This window comes from Branchiostoma lanceolatum, chromosome 1, assembly GCF_035083965.1.
Source record: "Branchiostoma lanceolatum isolate klBraLanc5 chromosome 1, klBraLanc5.hap2, whole genome shotgun sequence".
In the NCBI taxonomy this organism is placed as follows: Eukaryota; Metazoa; Chordata; class Leptocardii; order Amphioxiformes; family Branchiostomatidae; genus Branchiostoma; species Branchiostoma lanceolatum.
In genome coordinates this window covers 5,940,406-5,958,521 of record NC_089722.1, presented here as the reverse complement: position 1 = coordinate 5,958,521, position 18,116 = coordinate 5,940,406, and the positions used below count along the sequence as shown (strand labels likewise).

Sequence of the window (18,116 nt, the reverse complement as noted above, 5' to 3'; positions counted from 1 at the left end):
ACAACCATACTTCTAATTCTAGATCTGGCGATGAACATGGGCTGTAGTTGTATATAATAGGGAACAACGAAATATTCAAGACAACGCTCTGGCACAATGACACTTTAATTCTAGTCAAGTACAGAGCATAATTTACATTAAACTGGACAACAAGATAACAGTCTAAGAACATTTTCATTTCGACAGACCTCCCTTTAAACGCGCACGAAGACAACAAACAACAACAAGTGGGTGGTAGGAATTTGAGAAGCGGAATGTAATACTGTAACCGTTATATGTTATCCTTGTGCCGTCGGAAGTTTCCGGACTTATTCGGGTATTGTCGATAATCTTCGGAAATCATCGTATGCCCAAAATATGCCCGCTTTCTGACAGTGATTCCGCACACGACATTGCATGCAAGGGTTGGGAGAGAATCCATGTGGCGTACATCTGAAATGAAACTACGACCCTTTGCATTTCAACATTTGAACACTCCGTGTTCTTTTCATTTGTGAAATATCCCAGTTGCATTCAATTTAGCATGTTATTATCATATTGCATATTGCATTTTCTTATGATAATGATATCTTATAACGTTTTGTCACTGCTAATGGTTAATCTCTTATGCTTATTTTTCATCCTCTGGTCTGTATGAGATTTTTGTTATATCTTTGGTCCATATTTCACCTTATGATTATCATGGTTGTATCATGATTGATATTTGTTGAAATATGAGAAACCATTCAAACAAATAATAAACTTTGTATGTAAAACGCTAGAAGCGCCGTCCTTTCCCAAGTTTTGTGTTTTGCATGGTCGATAAGCTGGGGGGATCTTTTGTTTATATGTACTAATCTATTCAGATGCTCTATACATAAAACTATTAAACTAAACAATTGTGTTTTTTTTGCTGTGGAACATGTATTTTCTATGGTCTAAACATGAAAATATTAATACAGCAACATTATATATATACATGACAACATGGGCTTAGCTTTGTTTACAACAAAACAAAACGATGGGAAAGGCAGTAAGATATCTCCCGTGTTTCTCAATTTTGGGTAACAAATCCCTCTAATTCAAATTACATATGTCATATCACGCTGAATTTACCATCGGAATACAGGACTTGACGAATTGACAAAGAGTTCATCTTGGCTGGCTGGCAAACGTAAGGACTCATCGTACGAAACAAACTAATTGTGGATAGAAATTATTCGTTCTACTAGAGGCAGGCGTTTTTCTAGGCTCTTACGAAAGAATGCCCTGCACTAGTTCCACATATTTGTCGTCTGCAGGCGGCTTGCGGTGACTGGAGTTCAGATATTTTGCCAGGTTGGGCACTTCACGCATGTAGCTCAGGAAGTCCTGAAAAGAAAAGATATTTCAATTTGATTTAACAGTGAAGTGGAATGATATAGATTGTTAGCGTCTCGCTTATAGTACTGTAGTAAAACACAAGTCTTGGCCAGGGCTACCCCAGGAACATGATCACTGGAGCCGAAATGTTTCTTAACAGTGACAGCTTCAGTTGTTCCAGATAAAGACGTGCGGTTCCTAGAAATCTCGCAAGAGGGAGCCTGGCAGCCATCTCACGTCACATTGGTCCATCCCATCATCTCTGGCTTCAAAAGACAGACAGGTTGGTAAAATATGTTTTGTTATATCATGAAAAGACAGGTAAAATAGCTGCTTTAGCTTTACCTTAAATAGAGTATTTTTATTTGCCTACGTAATCACCTCGGTGCACGAAGGTATTGTTTTCGGCGTGTATGTACTTCTGTTTTCTTGTGTGTCCTTATTTCCACATGGCACACATATTGGCACTTCTCCCCGGTGGTAGAATAAGTCGATTTATCAACTTTGGCTCAGACAGCTGACAGAAATTCCAGGTCATGGGGTCAATGCGACACAGCCGGGATCGAACTCATGGCTTCTAGTTCCTGAGGCAAGATCGCTAACCACTGGACTACACACGATACGAGACCGTGGTAGTGCAGCCAAAACCGCATTTAACAAATCCTTCCAAAGTAACATTTCAAAAGTGATCTCCCGATAAAGTGCTTTTGATTTTTCCCACTTAGCGACACCGCAGGAACCGTGCACTACGCTCCAAATGGAACAAATCTAGCGTAATGGTAGCGGCTTTCAGCGCGAACAATCGCTCAAGCAGTTCAATTGTGTTAGAGGCGTCATTCGTCTCACACGTAATACGTGGATGAGTGCTAGGCTGTTAGTCTCGATAGGTTTTATTGTCGGGCGTTCCGTTTGGATGGAGGACTGTATGGCCACTTCTGGCCTGTAAAAAGCGCGGACGACCATTAGCTTGGGATCTGTTCCAGGTCGTTGAGCAAGGTACTCCTCGGACACAAGTCCCGCTGAGATATCAGAGAAGCTAATGCAAAAAAAGTAACCTTAACGACCACAAGTCGCGCTGAAGTACTAGAGAAGCTAATGCAAAATCTTAACCTCAGCGACCACCGGGGTATAATTTCTAGCAAAGTGTACATGATCCAAATTCTCGGTATGATGTGGTAGAAGGTGCAATAATGATTTCTGAAGCCCTGGTCGACTTCTGTGTTTTCTTCATTGGAAAAGACAACCTTTCATGAAACAAAGAACGCAAAAACAAAACAAAGATGTTTGGGCCCACCTCCAACTTGGAATAGTCCTCCAGCGCGTAGGGATACAACTCCGAGATGGTTAGAAGCGGTTCCAACAAGGCCACATCAGCAAACGTCATGCCCGTGCCGACCAGGAAACCAGTCCCGTTATCATCAAGGGCCTGAAAAGGGGTACGTAAATCACTGTAAAACATGATGCTACATGCCCCGTTGTCTGCTTCTGTGCTACGTCTCATACCACGCAAGCCACATACGTAGCTTTTTGAAGTCTCTGCCAACTTACGGGAGGTTACATCACTTTCCCTTGAGACAGATCTAGAGGTACACAGTATGGCTTGTTAAATGCTGCGAATACATTAGTACACTAATAGTAAAATGCTTGGACATGGGGTTAGGCCTAATATTGCTCCTTATTGTGGCGGGACAGGTAAAACCTGCTGTAAACATGATTCTGGATGGAAAGGTTAAAGAATATCGTATGCTTTAATATTTGTTTAAACAAAAAGCAGATCTACAGTGGATGCTACTTGAAGACAAAAGAAGAATGTCCAGGCTATGCGAGATGCCTAAAATTACTAATAAAGTGGTGGCTATACCATACCGGCTACATAGATGGAGATACAGATACAGAAGCCTTTACACGGAAGGGCGGTTATACCCGCTATACAGATGCAGATATATGCTGTAGATATATATCTAGATTGACCTGCTCGAATATCGGCAGCCATCTGGGCAGCACGTTGTCCTGGATCTCATCCTCGGCTGCCGAGCGGTCCGGCGCGAAGGGCAGGGCGTTGAAGATCTCGTTAAAGTCTCGCGCGCCTTCAGCCAACATGTCGCACCTACGATATAAAGGACCACAGTCATAGCGATGAGATAGAAAAATCAGAGACATATCGGTTAATACTCTACACACATGATAGTTAGATCATGTCAATCTCTATCCTTTAAAAGTCTTCAATTTCATGTAATTGTCAAGATTTCTGTCTTTCTTCGTTGACACGATGTTATCAACCCAAAAGATGCCCAACACAGGTACTTTGGCAATGGTCAACGTATGTTATGGTTCACTAAAACGACGAATGTATTTACAGATAAATCAAAGCCTACATTCGGACAAAATAGCGCCGTATTTTGTCCGGTTGCAGAGTTTGATTTACAAGGACACCTAACCTTAGCGAACGTAACGGAAAACATAGTACAGCTACAAGTTCAGCACCTCGGAGAGCACATGTGCTAACGGTATCAGCCACCTCATCCGTTCTGAGTGCGCAGTGTGATGTATTATGATCTCAAGTCAAATTTCAAGGCCCCCAACTTGTCAACAGTCCTTCGTTTAGAAGTGCTGTCCACGTGGATACTGTTTTCCTCTCAGGGGCCTTAACCTCTTAGTTAAAAAGTTAGAATCCTCCCACACCATAAGGTGTATAGGGCGGTGACCATCTCTGTTCCATAGCCATAGGGCCACACTGTGGTGGAATCACTACAGCAGGGGGCTAGTCCACTGGTTGTGGAATGTGTTTAACTTCCATACTGTTTCAGGAGTATGTGCCATTTTTAAATAGTCTTTGGTATGACTCAATGCGCCTCTTGTCCAGAGGTGTCCTACCTGGGGCTTGAACCCCAGTCCTTCTGGTCCAAGTAATTTGAACCAGATGTGGCTAGTAGCAGAAGCGCAGACCACTACACCACAGGGACACCCCTCTTACCTTACCCATAATCCCCTACACTGTGAGGCGGTATGTTACAGCTACAGCGATCAGTAAGTGTCATCCTAGTAGAATGTGTAATCAGTGTAGTTGTTCTATCCGTTCGTATGAGATTGTGTCAAAGGGAGGTATCTGGGAGAAGTGCGTACTTAGCCGACTCCACGTTGTTCTTGCCATAGAGAGCAGCGCGTCTGGCAACATGGCGGACGATGGCTCCCACCTGGACCAACTTCACCCCGTTTATCTCCAGCAGAGGGAGTTGGAGAAACAGCAGGTCTCCACCTAGCAGTCAAAAAAAATTGTTAACTGTTGCCAAAGTTTCAAAACTTTAAACTTTTAGGGTTAAGAAAATTGCATTTAACCCCAATGGGAAACCGAGACTTACTCTATGATATTGACTGTCAGCACAGTCTTCGTCAAGGGAAGAATGATCCGTTTCTTCCGTGACGTGACATATCACGCGTCAGGCACATAACATAACACGTGACCGACACGTTAGATAGCATGTGACCAGCACGGGAGATAACACGTGACCAGAGCGTGACATAAATGTTACATTACACCAGTAATAAGTCAATGATATCAGATGATCTAATCCAGCACCCACCTATATGGTATGCGTATACTAGCCAAAAGTGCTATAATACTTACCTTCCCGCAGCTTTTCTAGCTCTTCTTTCGTTTCAACGTACTTCTCGTCAAACTGAAATGCAAAGTGAAAAGAAACTAAAAAATTTTCTCCATACTGGTATTATTTTTTTCAGCGCGTTCAATGAATATTCCTATGCAGTTATCGACGCAATCTGATGTATAGATCTACACATAGGATAAAAAAGCAACTAACCTACCTTAATCATTGCTGGCTATCACACCAAGGTTAATCCTACCTACTCGCAGTTGAAAGCCTGCTTTTATTCGTGTCCTCTGTCGTGATGGTTCGTGTTTATTGTATAATGGAACTGAGTCAAATGGATACCATTACTACGCAGGACACTCGCCTGTGGTGAAGCACATTTTAGGGTAGCAATGTATGGTAATCTCTGCAGAAATTGGATGAGTGTGTCCACTGTGATTAATCATTCTGTTTCAAAGCAAATGTTCAAGTTATACGACAAGACAAAAAATGAATTTGCCACATTTCCTATGGACACCTATTAATGATCAGAGGCCTTCATCCATTTTTAGATCCTATGCTAGTTTATCTCTGTATTTCGCGACTGGTAAATGTAGCGAATTTGTAGTTTCACATGTGTAATTAACAGCAAGATAACGTTTGAATTTCAATAGATCTTTCGATCACACTGATTCATGTCTATAGAATTTCAAGCATCTTTTAAGACGAACGAATTGTTCTGCATGTGTGGTTTAACTGATACCTCAATTATGGCTAATTCTACCTCAACAATATTCAACTAATGGTTACGTACCAAAAATTCTATTAGATGAATTATGGTTATTCCCGTCGATAATATGTGTTTTGGCGCTTGAATGTCGCGACCTACATTCAGAAAATAGCACTAATTTTCCCAGTGGGTGTTCAGGCGCCTGTCTCTTAGTAATTGAGGCATTACCACCCAGGGCAATTTAGAGGTCGCGACCAATTACTATCTACATATTCGTACACCATCAACGCACAATTAACTGTCATTTCGAGGAAATGTAATTTTCACAACATTTAAGCGGACCAAACATATATGTAAGCGAGAACTACAAAATTAATAGTTACGCCAATGATAATATTGGTATGTCTGAATTAAACCAAAAGTAACCTGAGGATGTGGGCTTTTACTAGACTGTTTGCCAAAATACAAGCCTTGAAAAATAGTCTACTGTACTTCGTGAAAGCTAGCAGCTAATGATAGTTTGCGAATGTTGCTGAATGTCAACTGGATTGGAGTGAAAACAAAATAAGATACGTACGTTTTGGCCCATCTAAAAAGGATTTTCCCTTGATTACAAAAACATGAAAATTGTACTTGCAGAGTTTGACCTTTAAACTAACGATCGTTTTATGTCGTATCTGTGGTGACCCAAAGCGACTTCCCATAATCGTACCTCTATCCCGGCTGCCGCCAACACCAGCCGGACGCTCTCGGCCTGGCCTCGGCCGTTAAAGTACGTCAGCTTCGGTTTTCCTGGCTCGGACATACTGGTCGTCTTGCTCAACCCTCGGGTCAATCTGTAAGCATGAAAATAACATATTTCAATATTCAAATGTCTTCAACTTCTGTGGTGGCTACGACTGAATTTTATCATCAAAAAGAAGACAAAAATGCCCAAATCTAATTTGCGACAAAGTGAACAATTGCCGCTACATTCTTTGTACAATCGTAGCACGATTGCAAAATTAGCGATTCTTTGGATAGTCATGCAAATAGCGTGCAAAATTCAGCTGTCTAATGTCTAAGATTCTTGTTGGCGGTCGGTTCATTCACAATCTGATTAAAAATCCCACGACATCAAGATCGAACGACGTCCCACGACGAATATGACAGCGCCGTACGTCAAACACGTTAATGAGTTTATAACCCATGGCGATGTAGCGTCATTAGACGTAATACGTGTCTTTAGTCCCTATTTTCATGAAACACGAAAGGACTGAAAAAAGTTTCATGTCTAATCAAGATGAAGTTATTCAAACGTTACAAACGTTACAAACCTCTAATGGACACCATCTTCTGACAAAATGACACAATCTTAACCCTTTAAAAAGCTGAATTTTCCCTATGACGTCTCCGTGGAGTTTTGATTGACAGATTAAACAAAAATGAGGTAAGGGTTACCTCCAAATCTAACGTAAGCCTTCTTGCGCAAAGTAGGGTAATTTTCCTGAAGCATGCTACTATTTTTAAAAGTTGAAAAATGACGTCTCTGTCGAGTTTGATTGACGGATTTAAAAAAAAGGCGGCGAGGGCGGCCTCCAATCCTAACTTGAGCATTCCTGCGCAAAGTAGTGTAATTCTTCTGAAGGATGCTACTATTTCTTAAAAGTTGAAAAATGACGTCTTCGCGGGGTTTAATCGACAGATTAAAAAAGGCGGCGAAGGTTGCCTCGAATCCTAACTTGACCTTTTTTGCGCAAAGTAGTGTAATTCCTCAGGAGAATACTACTATTTGCGGTTATTCAGTTGACTTTAACACTAGTGCGCAGACCAGCGATATTTGATACCTGCATAAAACCGATCCTTCTGTACGGATGCCAAATCTGGGGGACAGAACAACTACATGATTCGTCGCCCATTGAAAACGTACACAACCAATTCTGCAAAAATGTTCTTGGTGTTTTTAGAAAAAGTAGCAATGTGGCATGTAGAGCAGATTTAGGTAGATTCCCATTAGATATAGATATATGTATATATATAGTTAAATTCTGGTTACGTCTGGTTCAAATCGATAGATCTACACACCCCCTCCAAGCGGACGCACTCCATCTACAGCAAAGTCTTCCGACGAATACCCGTAGACGAACATTGTTACAACGTGTTAAAGATATATTAGATTACAATGGATATTCCTATTTGTGGCACTCCGGTAATACACATTGTAAACCTGAACATGTCGGAAAAGCGCTGAGAAGGAGACTAACAGATATATATATACAATCATTTTTTCATACCTTGGTAAACGACAGCGGTAAGTTAAGATTCTATGCAAAATGTAAAACCATGTACAATATATAGAGAGTTATCTTGATCTTGCAGATTTTGATCTGCGCTCAGCCATTAGCAAAATTAGAGTTAGTGCTCATCCTCTTGAAATAGAGAGAGGCCGGTATAGAAAATTACCTATATACGAAAGACTTTGTAAGTATTGCAATACAAATGCCGTGGAAGACGAAATACACTTTATTTCAAACTGTTCATTTCATGATAATGCACGAAATGAGTTGTCTATTCAGACCACTAAATCTATCCGAATTTCCCTAAGCTTACAGACAAAGAAAAGACTATTCTTCTTTTAACTACCAAAAACCCACAAATTATAGAAAAGGTGGGACATTACGTCTTCCATTGCTTACAAAAGAGAAGTCAAACCCTTCACTAGTTATAGACAATTACATTTGTATAATTTAGATAAGCAGCTTTTATACCTATTTTGTACACTGTTCTTTTATGTATTTTATCTGCATTTAGCCTTCGGGCATGAATTTGCAATAAGCTTATTATTGTGTAGTGGCCACGGGACGCCTGTATGCGAATTATCTGGAAGCGGATGTGCATGTCTGATGAATGACGTTGGTGCAAGAGTCACGAGGAGTGCGATTATAGAGAGAGAAAGCTTTCCCAGGCGACCGTTCTTTCACTCCGAATGACGTTGCGCAGGGCAGCCATCCGTGTATCAGATGTCACCAAAGCGCATTAGCTTTACCTGTCTGTGGTGCTGAAAAACGTGTAGCTGTGTCGCGTTATTGATTTCATCAGTATAGACCAGGCAATGCAATCATTTCTTAGGAAGATGAGCGTGGAATGTTTCATTTGCTATTCCATGAAGTCTTCAACAAGTATTGAACGCCGTTTTTCTATTCATTTATCTTGTTGGTTTGTCTGTTCAGCACGCACAGTCAGGTCTGCCCATCTAGCCTGTGGCTATTACCAATGGCTAGCCCTGCTGACAAAAACAAGACATCACAAGGGAATTTTGACATGGACAGCATTATGAGCTATAACACTATTCTACGTGATGGCTGTTTCTTCGTTTCCGAAGATCACTGGGAAGGTTGTCCTCCATTGCAGGTTCTCCTGTGGCTGTGTAGCCCAATCCTTGATCTGCACACCCTGCTGCAGGCCGGGCATGTAAAGCCCCGTGTAGGTGGTGACTGGGCAGCAGCAGCTTTCATGTGGCTTTTCTTCTCTCTTCTTGTACTATTCTAAGTACACGTAAACTAAGTACACATAAAATCTATTGTATCCTTGATTGTATGTACGTAGATAATTGAACGCCGTAAAGAATCCCAATGAGCTCTGCCTCTGGTACGCGGTACTAAATAATCTTAGGATAAAATTCATATCACCACATTTTTATTCATATTCATGTTAAACTCATTCATGCTATTCTATAAAATACGATATTGACGACACGACTTGTATTTTTTACTTACAAAAGTCTGTGATTTAAACGAACAGCGCAAATGAATAGAGACGATTGTCCGCAGGTGTTTTATAGGATTAACTTGCCAGCATGTAATGTCGACTTTGACAGATTCTCTGGATGGAGTCACAATGCGCTAAACCTCCCTATTTTATCAAATAACAAGACTTATGAATCAAGTCACGCAGACTATTCAAATGTCTCTCTGTGTAATGGGTCACATACATGCCTCTCATGGATAAAGGGTGTCGATGTTAAGGGTAAACTATTATGTTACCTTTAGTTCATCTCTAATTCTGTATCGTGTAGCGTCCACCTTCATTAGACAAGGGTGATTTGGAAAAAAAGACTTGAGCTCACATTTACTGTCGTTGGTCTTAAGATCCCGACTCATGGACCAGACTGGTAGCACACGTTGACTTAAAGAAAACCTGACGAAAATTAAAATGACTCATATCCATACCTCCCGTCTCAACCGCGTTGTGCTTGACAATTATAGCTACTGCTGTGTATCTCTTTCTAGGTTATAATTTCGAGATAATAAAAGCTGCCTGGGTGACCTGTGTATTGCTGTGTTGTTATATCAATAAAAGAAATAAAGCTAAAACTAGAAAAATAACTTTCTTGCTTGCTTGGATCAACACACCACTAATGATAACGAATAGTTATTCATTGAAAATAATGCGCTTTCTCCTACCGTTGTTAACGTTCTATCACACAGTTAATGCAATATTGTGTGATATTGAGTCTTGATGATATCAACATATATTTGATTGAGCAGATTTTCCTTATTGACGAAATATCATCAATGCACCATTGAATTTTCTACCTCCTCCCAGCTTTGGTAATCCCAACTAATCTATTACCAGCACGTTATTGACATCAGCTTCTATCTCGCGCAGATTTTCGGGATGGTTATCTAAGTGGGGATATGTAAGGATTGCTTTTAATTTCCAGATCAAATGATGTAATGAAAATCCAGACATGGCCATCTTTTATTCACGGCAAAATCGATAATTATTCTCATTAAATTTCCCTGGAAGAAATGGCACGAGTTCAATAGAGTATTAGAGCACGGTTAGGGTAATCTATCATAGCATGCTCAAATATCTATACTACCTTTATGTTTAATTTAGTTTTAGTCTATGTAATCTCTGTATTCTATCCATGTTTTCTTAGTAATTGTGATTGGTTGGTATCATTTTTATCAGTTGTATGATTTTATTTATATTCCACTGGAGATGCCGGTCCTGTATGCGTTCCTGTTACAGATATCTCTCTGTGAAGCTTTGATAAATAAAAATCTGAAAATGGACAATTTTTAGCATGACACAACTTTCATGGGTGGTGAAGATTATCATTGATAGATCCTTGATAAACCGAAGGTTTCTCGAAACTGTAAAATTCGTTGCGAGGGTGGAGAAAACGGAATATGATCGTCTCACGACGTCCGTGTGCATTTTACGACAGCTTGATGACATGTTCGCTTGTTTGTGTTAGTTGTGCCCCCAGCTCTTCCATTTTTCTGCACCTTAGTAGTAACCAGAAGCAGGTTTATCTGCAAGGCCATCTGCTCAGAATTCATAAGGTTAAGCGTAGTGCCTCGGGCATTATTTCATGATAACCTGTGGCTACTCGGACAGCCTTGTCTTAGCTCCGTGTCAGTCTAACCAATAAGCTGATTCATGGTTTGAATTGCGCATGCGTGAGGGCGAAAGCCCCTAGCTTGTTGACAGTTCTTTTCTAGACCATGTTTGATATACCCTACTATATGTTGTATGTTGTAACAATTGTATATTGTTGTACCATAAATATGTAATGATATATGTTGATAGAGTTATTAGGACTCGAATGACTGTGTATCTCTGCTATATTGTATCTGACCCTTACCTCTTCCCTCATGACCTCAATGAAAAGCGGCCTGCGTGCCGATTTGAGCTTATCATGAATAAACAAAGGTTCAAACAAACAAACCATGTCCATGTTTATGTCCCAGGGGACTTCAGTTTTGGCACATTACAAAGAATACACCACACTGTGCATGCGCAGTTCAACCCGTACACTGGCGTATAGAATAACGATAAAACAAATACGAAATAGAACCGCTGCGCGCGTGGATGCCATCCGCGGAACGCCAATAGTGAGGCCTCACAGTCACACCGCAGGGCACGTGGAACTGTTAGCACGCATTAGCGTCAACACCGCGCTTTGATTCAACTCACTGCGTCTGGTAGCCTCAATAGGATGATTGGCCTTTCAGTGCGCCAATTTGTTCCCTTTCACTGACATGAAAGGGCAATATCATCCCTTAGATTAGGATCGTGGTCACTGTACTGTTAGCGTCAGATGCTGGGCGTTCTATTTTTCTTGATAGATGAAACTAGCGCTGGTTTTAATTGTTTATGATAATAGAAACACGATATACACATGTACATAATGGAAAGGTTACAGAAAGGTCAGATTTGTCTTATAGCCACCTTCGCGAAGTGCTAAAGCATTTCGTCGCCTTGAATAACTCTTTTATTAAGTTTTTCTTACAACTCTTTACGTAAGTTAGCTTAAATGTTTGTTTTCATGCTGTGCATGAGGCATGCTCGCTGAGAAATTATTTGTTCCTTAACAGCATCAGGTAATTATTGGACACTGAAGAGAATCACGTCGCCAGAGGCCATGTTTTTGTGAACAGAACACGAACATGTTTATTCCCAAGGTGATCTCCTTATGCTCGTTACTTTCAAAATTATTCAAACACCTGCGTCCTTTTTTCACGATCTGGTACGTGTTTTAATAAAAGTCTTTCTAACTGCTGTACATACATTTGATCTCTAACTGGTCTTTTGACTATTAAAAAGAAGCAAGGTGTTCAAAGAAACCACCAAAATGCATCCTGATTTTCTACGTTTACAGACAAAAAGAAAACTACACTTCTAATAAAACTGCATAACCCACGCATTATGGAAAAACTGGGGTTCATTGTCTTCCGCTGCGTCCGAAAAAGAAGTCAAACCAAACGAGTTTATATCTAGAATGTTTATTTATTTATCTAGCGATTGAACCTAGAGTGGCAACATTTTATTATCTTTGATCCCACCACCATAGAATGATTTTAGCGAAATCTGTGTTTTTCTACGTATTTGAGTTATGTGATGAGCTCATCAATTCTGCTCATGGCTGCGAAAGCAGTTTTTGCTAAAATAAAGCAGTCAAAAGAAACCTCTGACCTCTGACCTGTTGCCTGCTCCTTTCACGAGAACGTTCTTGTATTTCCGACCGCGCGTTTCACGTTAGCAGCTGCGGGCTCATAATCGGGCTCATAATAAGCACCCTTTTGTACTGTAGGCAGACCCAGTCGTACATTCAATGAAAACAACTCCAGATTCAGACGGTAGCAACGCATCAGGTGGTAACATTGGTCTATTCTGTTCTGTCACGTTCGAAGCTGCACTAACATACAATATACACTAATATAAGATACCCATCATTTCCCGTCAGTTTTCTTGATGAAATGAGAGCGTTTTTCATTGGCACGATCCCTACAAAATATTAGACGATCCGTGGGAGGGATGAATTGAAGCCTCGTATGGTCTTGTCTTTTATACAGTTGAAGATGGAATGGTGAGGGCACTCCAGAATATCTTGGTCAACACTACTACGATGTAGCCCGTCTTGTTTAGTACGTGTCCATGGACAGTTCCTTTTTTACTCCTTGTACGGAGTCTGTATTGTGTGTGTGTGTGTGTGTGTGTGTGTGTGTGTGTGTGTGTGTGTGTGTGAGTGAGTGTGTGTGTGTGTCTGTGTCTGTGTGTGTGTGTCTGTGTGTGTGTGTATGTGTGTGTGTGTGTGTGTGCGTGTGTTTGTGTGTGTGTTTGTGTGTGTGTTTGTGTGTGTGTGTGTGCCCGTAGTTATTTGAATGCACCGTTAGAAGGGTGACAAGATGTGAGTGGAAAGATAACCGCAAAGGTCAGACTTGCCAGAGTGTCAGGAAGTGCAGGTCAAAGGTGGAAGAACTAGTCAGACATGGTAGTCAAGGTCATGGGGTGATAAATAGAAAAGGCTACTGATTTACGCGGAGGTATTGTTTTTGGTCTGTTTTTTTCGCAGTTATGTATATCCATATACTAGTTTATGATGTTTTGCACCTTATCTAATCCAAGCTTGCACCTGTTGCATTCTAATCTGTCTAAACCCATAATAGAGAGGATAGTGAAGCACAGCGACTACCTGGAACTTATGTATTCTTAATATCATAAACTGATCTACCATATTAAAAAAGAATTAAACCAAACAGTGAAAATCTATGAATAAACTCTAAAATGTCCATGGTTCATCTTCAACATCAGTCACTCAAAATCTCACGACTAGACTATCATCTGACGATCAAATAACTCTGTATAGGTGCCATTGATAAAATACAATTTCTGAAAGGGTTGAAAGTTTCAAGATAAGGCTGTCTATTCAGCCAGAACAAGGCGACTTGTAATGTAACGTTTGAATGATTTCATCTTGATAAGACATGAAAAGAAACGATGTAAGCCCTCGTCCCCTGCGGCGTCGTGTTCCATGAAAATTGGGATCAAAGGTGCTTCTCATGAAGGAAATTTCCCCACAGACATTATCTTCTTATCTGCTCCAAATGCGTGTGTTTGCGTGTGTGGGAGGGGGGTGGTTACTATCAAGAAATATCTGAATTCCCGCGAATTAGAAATTTCTTCAATAGTGAATTGACGAGGCAACATTCCGATGAAAAATCTGGACATGATCATCCGTAATTCGTCACATTTCTGGTTTGCAAACAACAGACAAATAGGTTGTGAAGGTTATGAAGGTCATAAACGTGTGGAGCGGTATCCTGAAACAGACGAACGTGCTGCAGTCACGTTGCGCGGCAGGCGGGTGTTTCCTTCTCCCGTCAGGGTCTGTAAATGTCAGGTGAAGGTTACTGGTCTCATCCAGTGCCGAGCCGCGCCTTCTCAACAACAGGCGAGCTTAGTGTGCCAAAAACATAAATAAAAAATAAAAAAATAAAAAAACAGTCTAAGAGTGCTTAACTTCGACAGGAGTGCACTCGTCTAGTATCTATATGATTCCAGAACCTGGCTTGGTTTATTTTTAATTATTTAGCCCGTACTTTCTCCAAAATTTGGCAAAGAGTCGAACCTCTGAATCCGAAACATGAAACAAGAAAAAAAGCAACAAAAATGTCCGGGAGTGCAATCTTTCAACTTTTCTGTACAGTGTTCTGCTGAGGGAGATGCTATTTGGTCTAGAATCTTCCTTATTTCCTTAGGTTAAGTTTAACTACTAAAAAAAATCGTTTTGAGTTGTTCTCTTTTCAAAGATACCACAACTATGATTTTAATATGTACCCGTTCAGTTCACCTTACCACAATGCACCACTCTGTCAACCCTAAAACGTGCAGACCAACAGTCCCCGAGAGATTTCATCTCACTATTGCTGTAAATCCGAATGAGGAAAACGAATGGGGACTTACTTTTGTGGAAGAGTGGGAAATGACGTTTCTGTGGCATTTGAAGTTCGCGGTTGAAACAATTCTGTAGTAACGTTACGGTAGAAATGCAAACATATATTCGCGGTTTCATGATTTCGCGGTGTCAAAATAAAACTACCGCGCGAACATTTCAGGATTTACAGCACACCAACTACTGGCTATATTCCTCCGCCGACCAAAGTGTTAAGGTCTCAATTAAAGCTGCCCTTTTCACGTCCATTAGCAAATTTGTCAGGATCGCCGCCACGAGGCATGTGGTTATAAGACGAGAAAACGCCGCCCAAAGTTCGTGCGATGTATCACGGTAAGGGCCTGGCCATATTCGTCGTGCGATGCGTAAACAGAATTAGGAAAACGTTGATGAAGCTTAGACATCCAGGTAATAAGATACGCCAAAAACAGTTACTCCTGCAACTAGTTACCATTTTTTGGAGTATCAGAAAAACATTCAGGGATACAAACTTTGGCTAGACTCGTATTTCACCATATCTGCCAAATTTTAAGGGTACTTTATGCATTCCTAGCGCCGGAAGACTTATTTTCTGACGATTCTATCAGTCACACACAGCTGTCAAAATTTCCAGGGTTAACGTTGTGTACCATATGTCAGGATGTATATCGATGTTACACTATATAGATTTTTGGATCGATTTTGTACTATGTAGATGTACTAATGATAGACTTAATGTAGCTGTATAGGTATAAGACTAAAAGTATGTAGCTGTATAGATATTAAACTATCAAGACTACTTAGATGTTAGACTATGTAGATGTATAGATGTCAGACTTTGCAGATGTATAGATGTTATACTATGTAGACGTATTCACCCGTTAGACTGTGATGTCTAGCATTTAATGTGTACAAAAGACCATGAAGTCTGTTCAACAAGTGTTTTATTTCATGTGGCCTAAAAGCAAATTGCTTTTCAGAAATGCCATGTAATGTGTTGTCCACTTATTGTACACTAAAGTCGATCCTCTTCAAATGCGCCAGCCACTATCACAGGCAAATCACATTCCAGCTAGCCCGGCGATTCTACGGGCATTTTAGAACCGACGTCAGCAAATGCAAAGATTTACCAAAGATATAACCACTTCGTTTAAGCGTGACCTTGGTGTAAATGCTTTTGACGGAATGGAAATTTAAATCACCAATTCAAAGCTTTTCTAGCGGTAACCTTGGCATCCGTTTAAGACGCAGTTTTGCTGATGACAAGCGTTAACTTGTTATTTCGACTGCTTGTTTTTGTTTTCGGTGGAATAAAATGACTGAAATGAAGCGAATTCTAAGTCTTAGTCTAAAGAAGCTAGTGTATGTTTCTGACAACTTCTTTTTTTCGACCTGTCTCTTTGTGAATTGTGCCAAGTGTATTGTAAAAACTGTACTGCAGGATTTTGACACTTATTTTGTACAAATCCCTTTTGTTATTGTAAAATTTTGACCATGATCCAACATATGTGGTCTCCATCCGTCTAAATGTTCCTGTAACTGTCACTCCCAGATGCACCAATGACAAAGCACCTGTTCACATCGTACGTGTCAGAAGCAGACGGAAAAAACAACAAAATATAATTGCTTCAGAAAAGTCTGATCGTATTACGTAGCATGTAGAATGACAAGCCATTTGCTTTTCAGCAAGGCATTTTCATCCATAGCTAAAACAGTGTCATTTTGTATTACGTTTACAGATCCAGAGGGCACAAGGCTTATCATGTTAAAATTTGTACATATGTCCCAATCTGAGGGTGAGTGTGTCCAGCATTGAAGATTGGCTACTCTGACATCCCGTGAGGCTGTTTTTGTTCACTTCTTGACAATTTTGAACGCTTGGTGTTTGAAACCCAACACCGCTAGACTATTCTTTGTTTTTTGTTGTTGAAACCTTTGCTATAATATACGTTATATTCTGGGGGTTAATCTTTCTCACTAAGTCACGTTTTATCTGATCATACATTTAGTCTAATACACACATTGCAATAGAACGATTCATTTGTAGGGAAAATTTACCAGTCCATTTTGACGAGAAGCTATAAGCCTCTTCGCTTTTTCTTTTCCCTCTTGTCGCATTCCCCGCAGTTAGCAATTCACAGGATGTGGGGCGAGCAGTTGGTTGCCTAGCAACCGAAGTGCGTATTCGTCCTTCGTCTGACTGATCTGCTGAGGGAAAGGCATTATGGCGGAAACGGCGGTTTGGGGGAGAACTGTGTGTTACAGACGCCGCCGGGGGTTCAAAACGCGTTTGAATATGACAAGAATATTCATGTTAATTTCTATCTTTTAAACATCTATGCTGTTTTCTCCCTAATCGTCCATATTCGTCCGTCAAAATGATGTGGAAAATGACATCACACGAACATCAAGGAGTTTTATAATGATTACACTCGTGTGAGGAAAGATTTCACGGCGATAGAGGTGTGTCTCCTGTGTTTTGATGTTTCATATGCTATTAGTGATTTAATTGCTTCAGTTTTCCGTGTTTGGACGATATATATATATATATGTATACGACGGTTCACGGGATAGTTCTCGTGTGGGAGGGGGATATGTGTATGTCTCTCTGCCCACCGAAGCACGCAATATACCTCTCCTCGGTCTCTTCAAAGATTTGGAGATGTGTGCTCTGTAAATACATCTTCTTCTGACACATAACGAACGGATTTACGCTTAAAATCCAATAAAAGGCGGCACCAACCTGACTGGGGTTAGATGGAGAGCGGCACGGGTCAGTTAGTACAGCCGCACTGGCGTCGCTTGCCGTGGAAAATCTCTTACGAAAAGGTCACCGGGTGGTAGGACGGAGGTTCTCGGGTGACAGGACGGACCCAGGCCGAGCAGTGGCAGCGAGCAGAGCGGTGCATTCAGGAGGAGACAGGCGGGAAGCTGGAGGTGTCCTGTTGGAGAACGGCGCACGTACAATACCGGGCTTCCCTCTGTGCTGCGGATTTATACCATTAGGGCGAGTGGAAACCGGTTCGGGGTTTCCCGTCATCATTAAGATACTTGCAACGTGACCATCGTCCACATAACATAAAATACTACCCTCACCATCGACCGTTTTCCATTTGTAACTCATTGATTTTACACCGTGGTACACGTACCAACATCTGTTTATAGTGTAGTATACTCTTATTATGTAGCATGCAGAATGACAAGCCATTTGCTTTTCAGCAAGGCATTTTCATCGATAGCTAAAACAGCGTCA

At 40.8% G+C, this 18,116-nt stretch overlaps 1 protein-coding gene across 1 annotated transcript; it reads right to left on the bottom strand.

The window, feature by feature from the left end:
* Positions 1-87: 87 nt before the first annotated feature.
* Positions 88-17,853, bottom strand: LOC136431021 (glutathione S-transferase A4-like). Its single transcript, XM_066422212.1, has 7 exons — positions 17,607-17,853; positions 6,371-6,494; positions 4,967-5,018; positions 4,465-4,597; positions 3,313-3,448; positions 2,636-2,767; positions 88-1,350 (listed from the first exon to the last, which is right to left on the bottom strand). Exons 2-7 carry the CDS (start codon positions 6,461-6,463, stop codon positions 1,234-1,236), a joined length of 663 nt encoding a protein of 220 aa, XP_066278309.1. The 5' UTR covers positions 6,464-6,494; positions 17,607-17,853; the 3' UTR covers positions 88-1,233.
* Between the last annotated feature and the right edge of the window lie 263 nt (positions 17,854-18,116).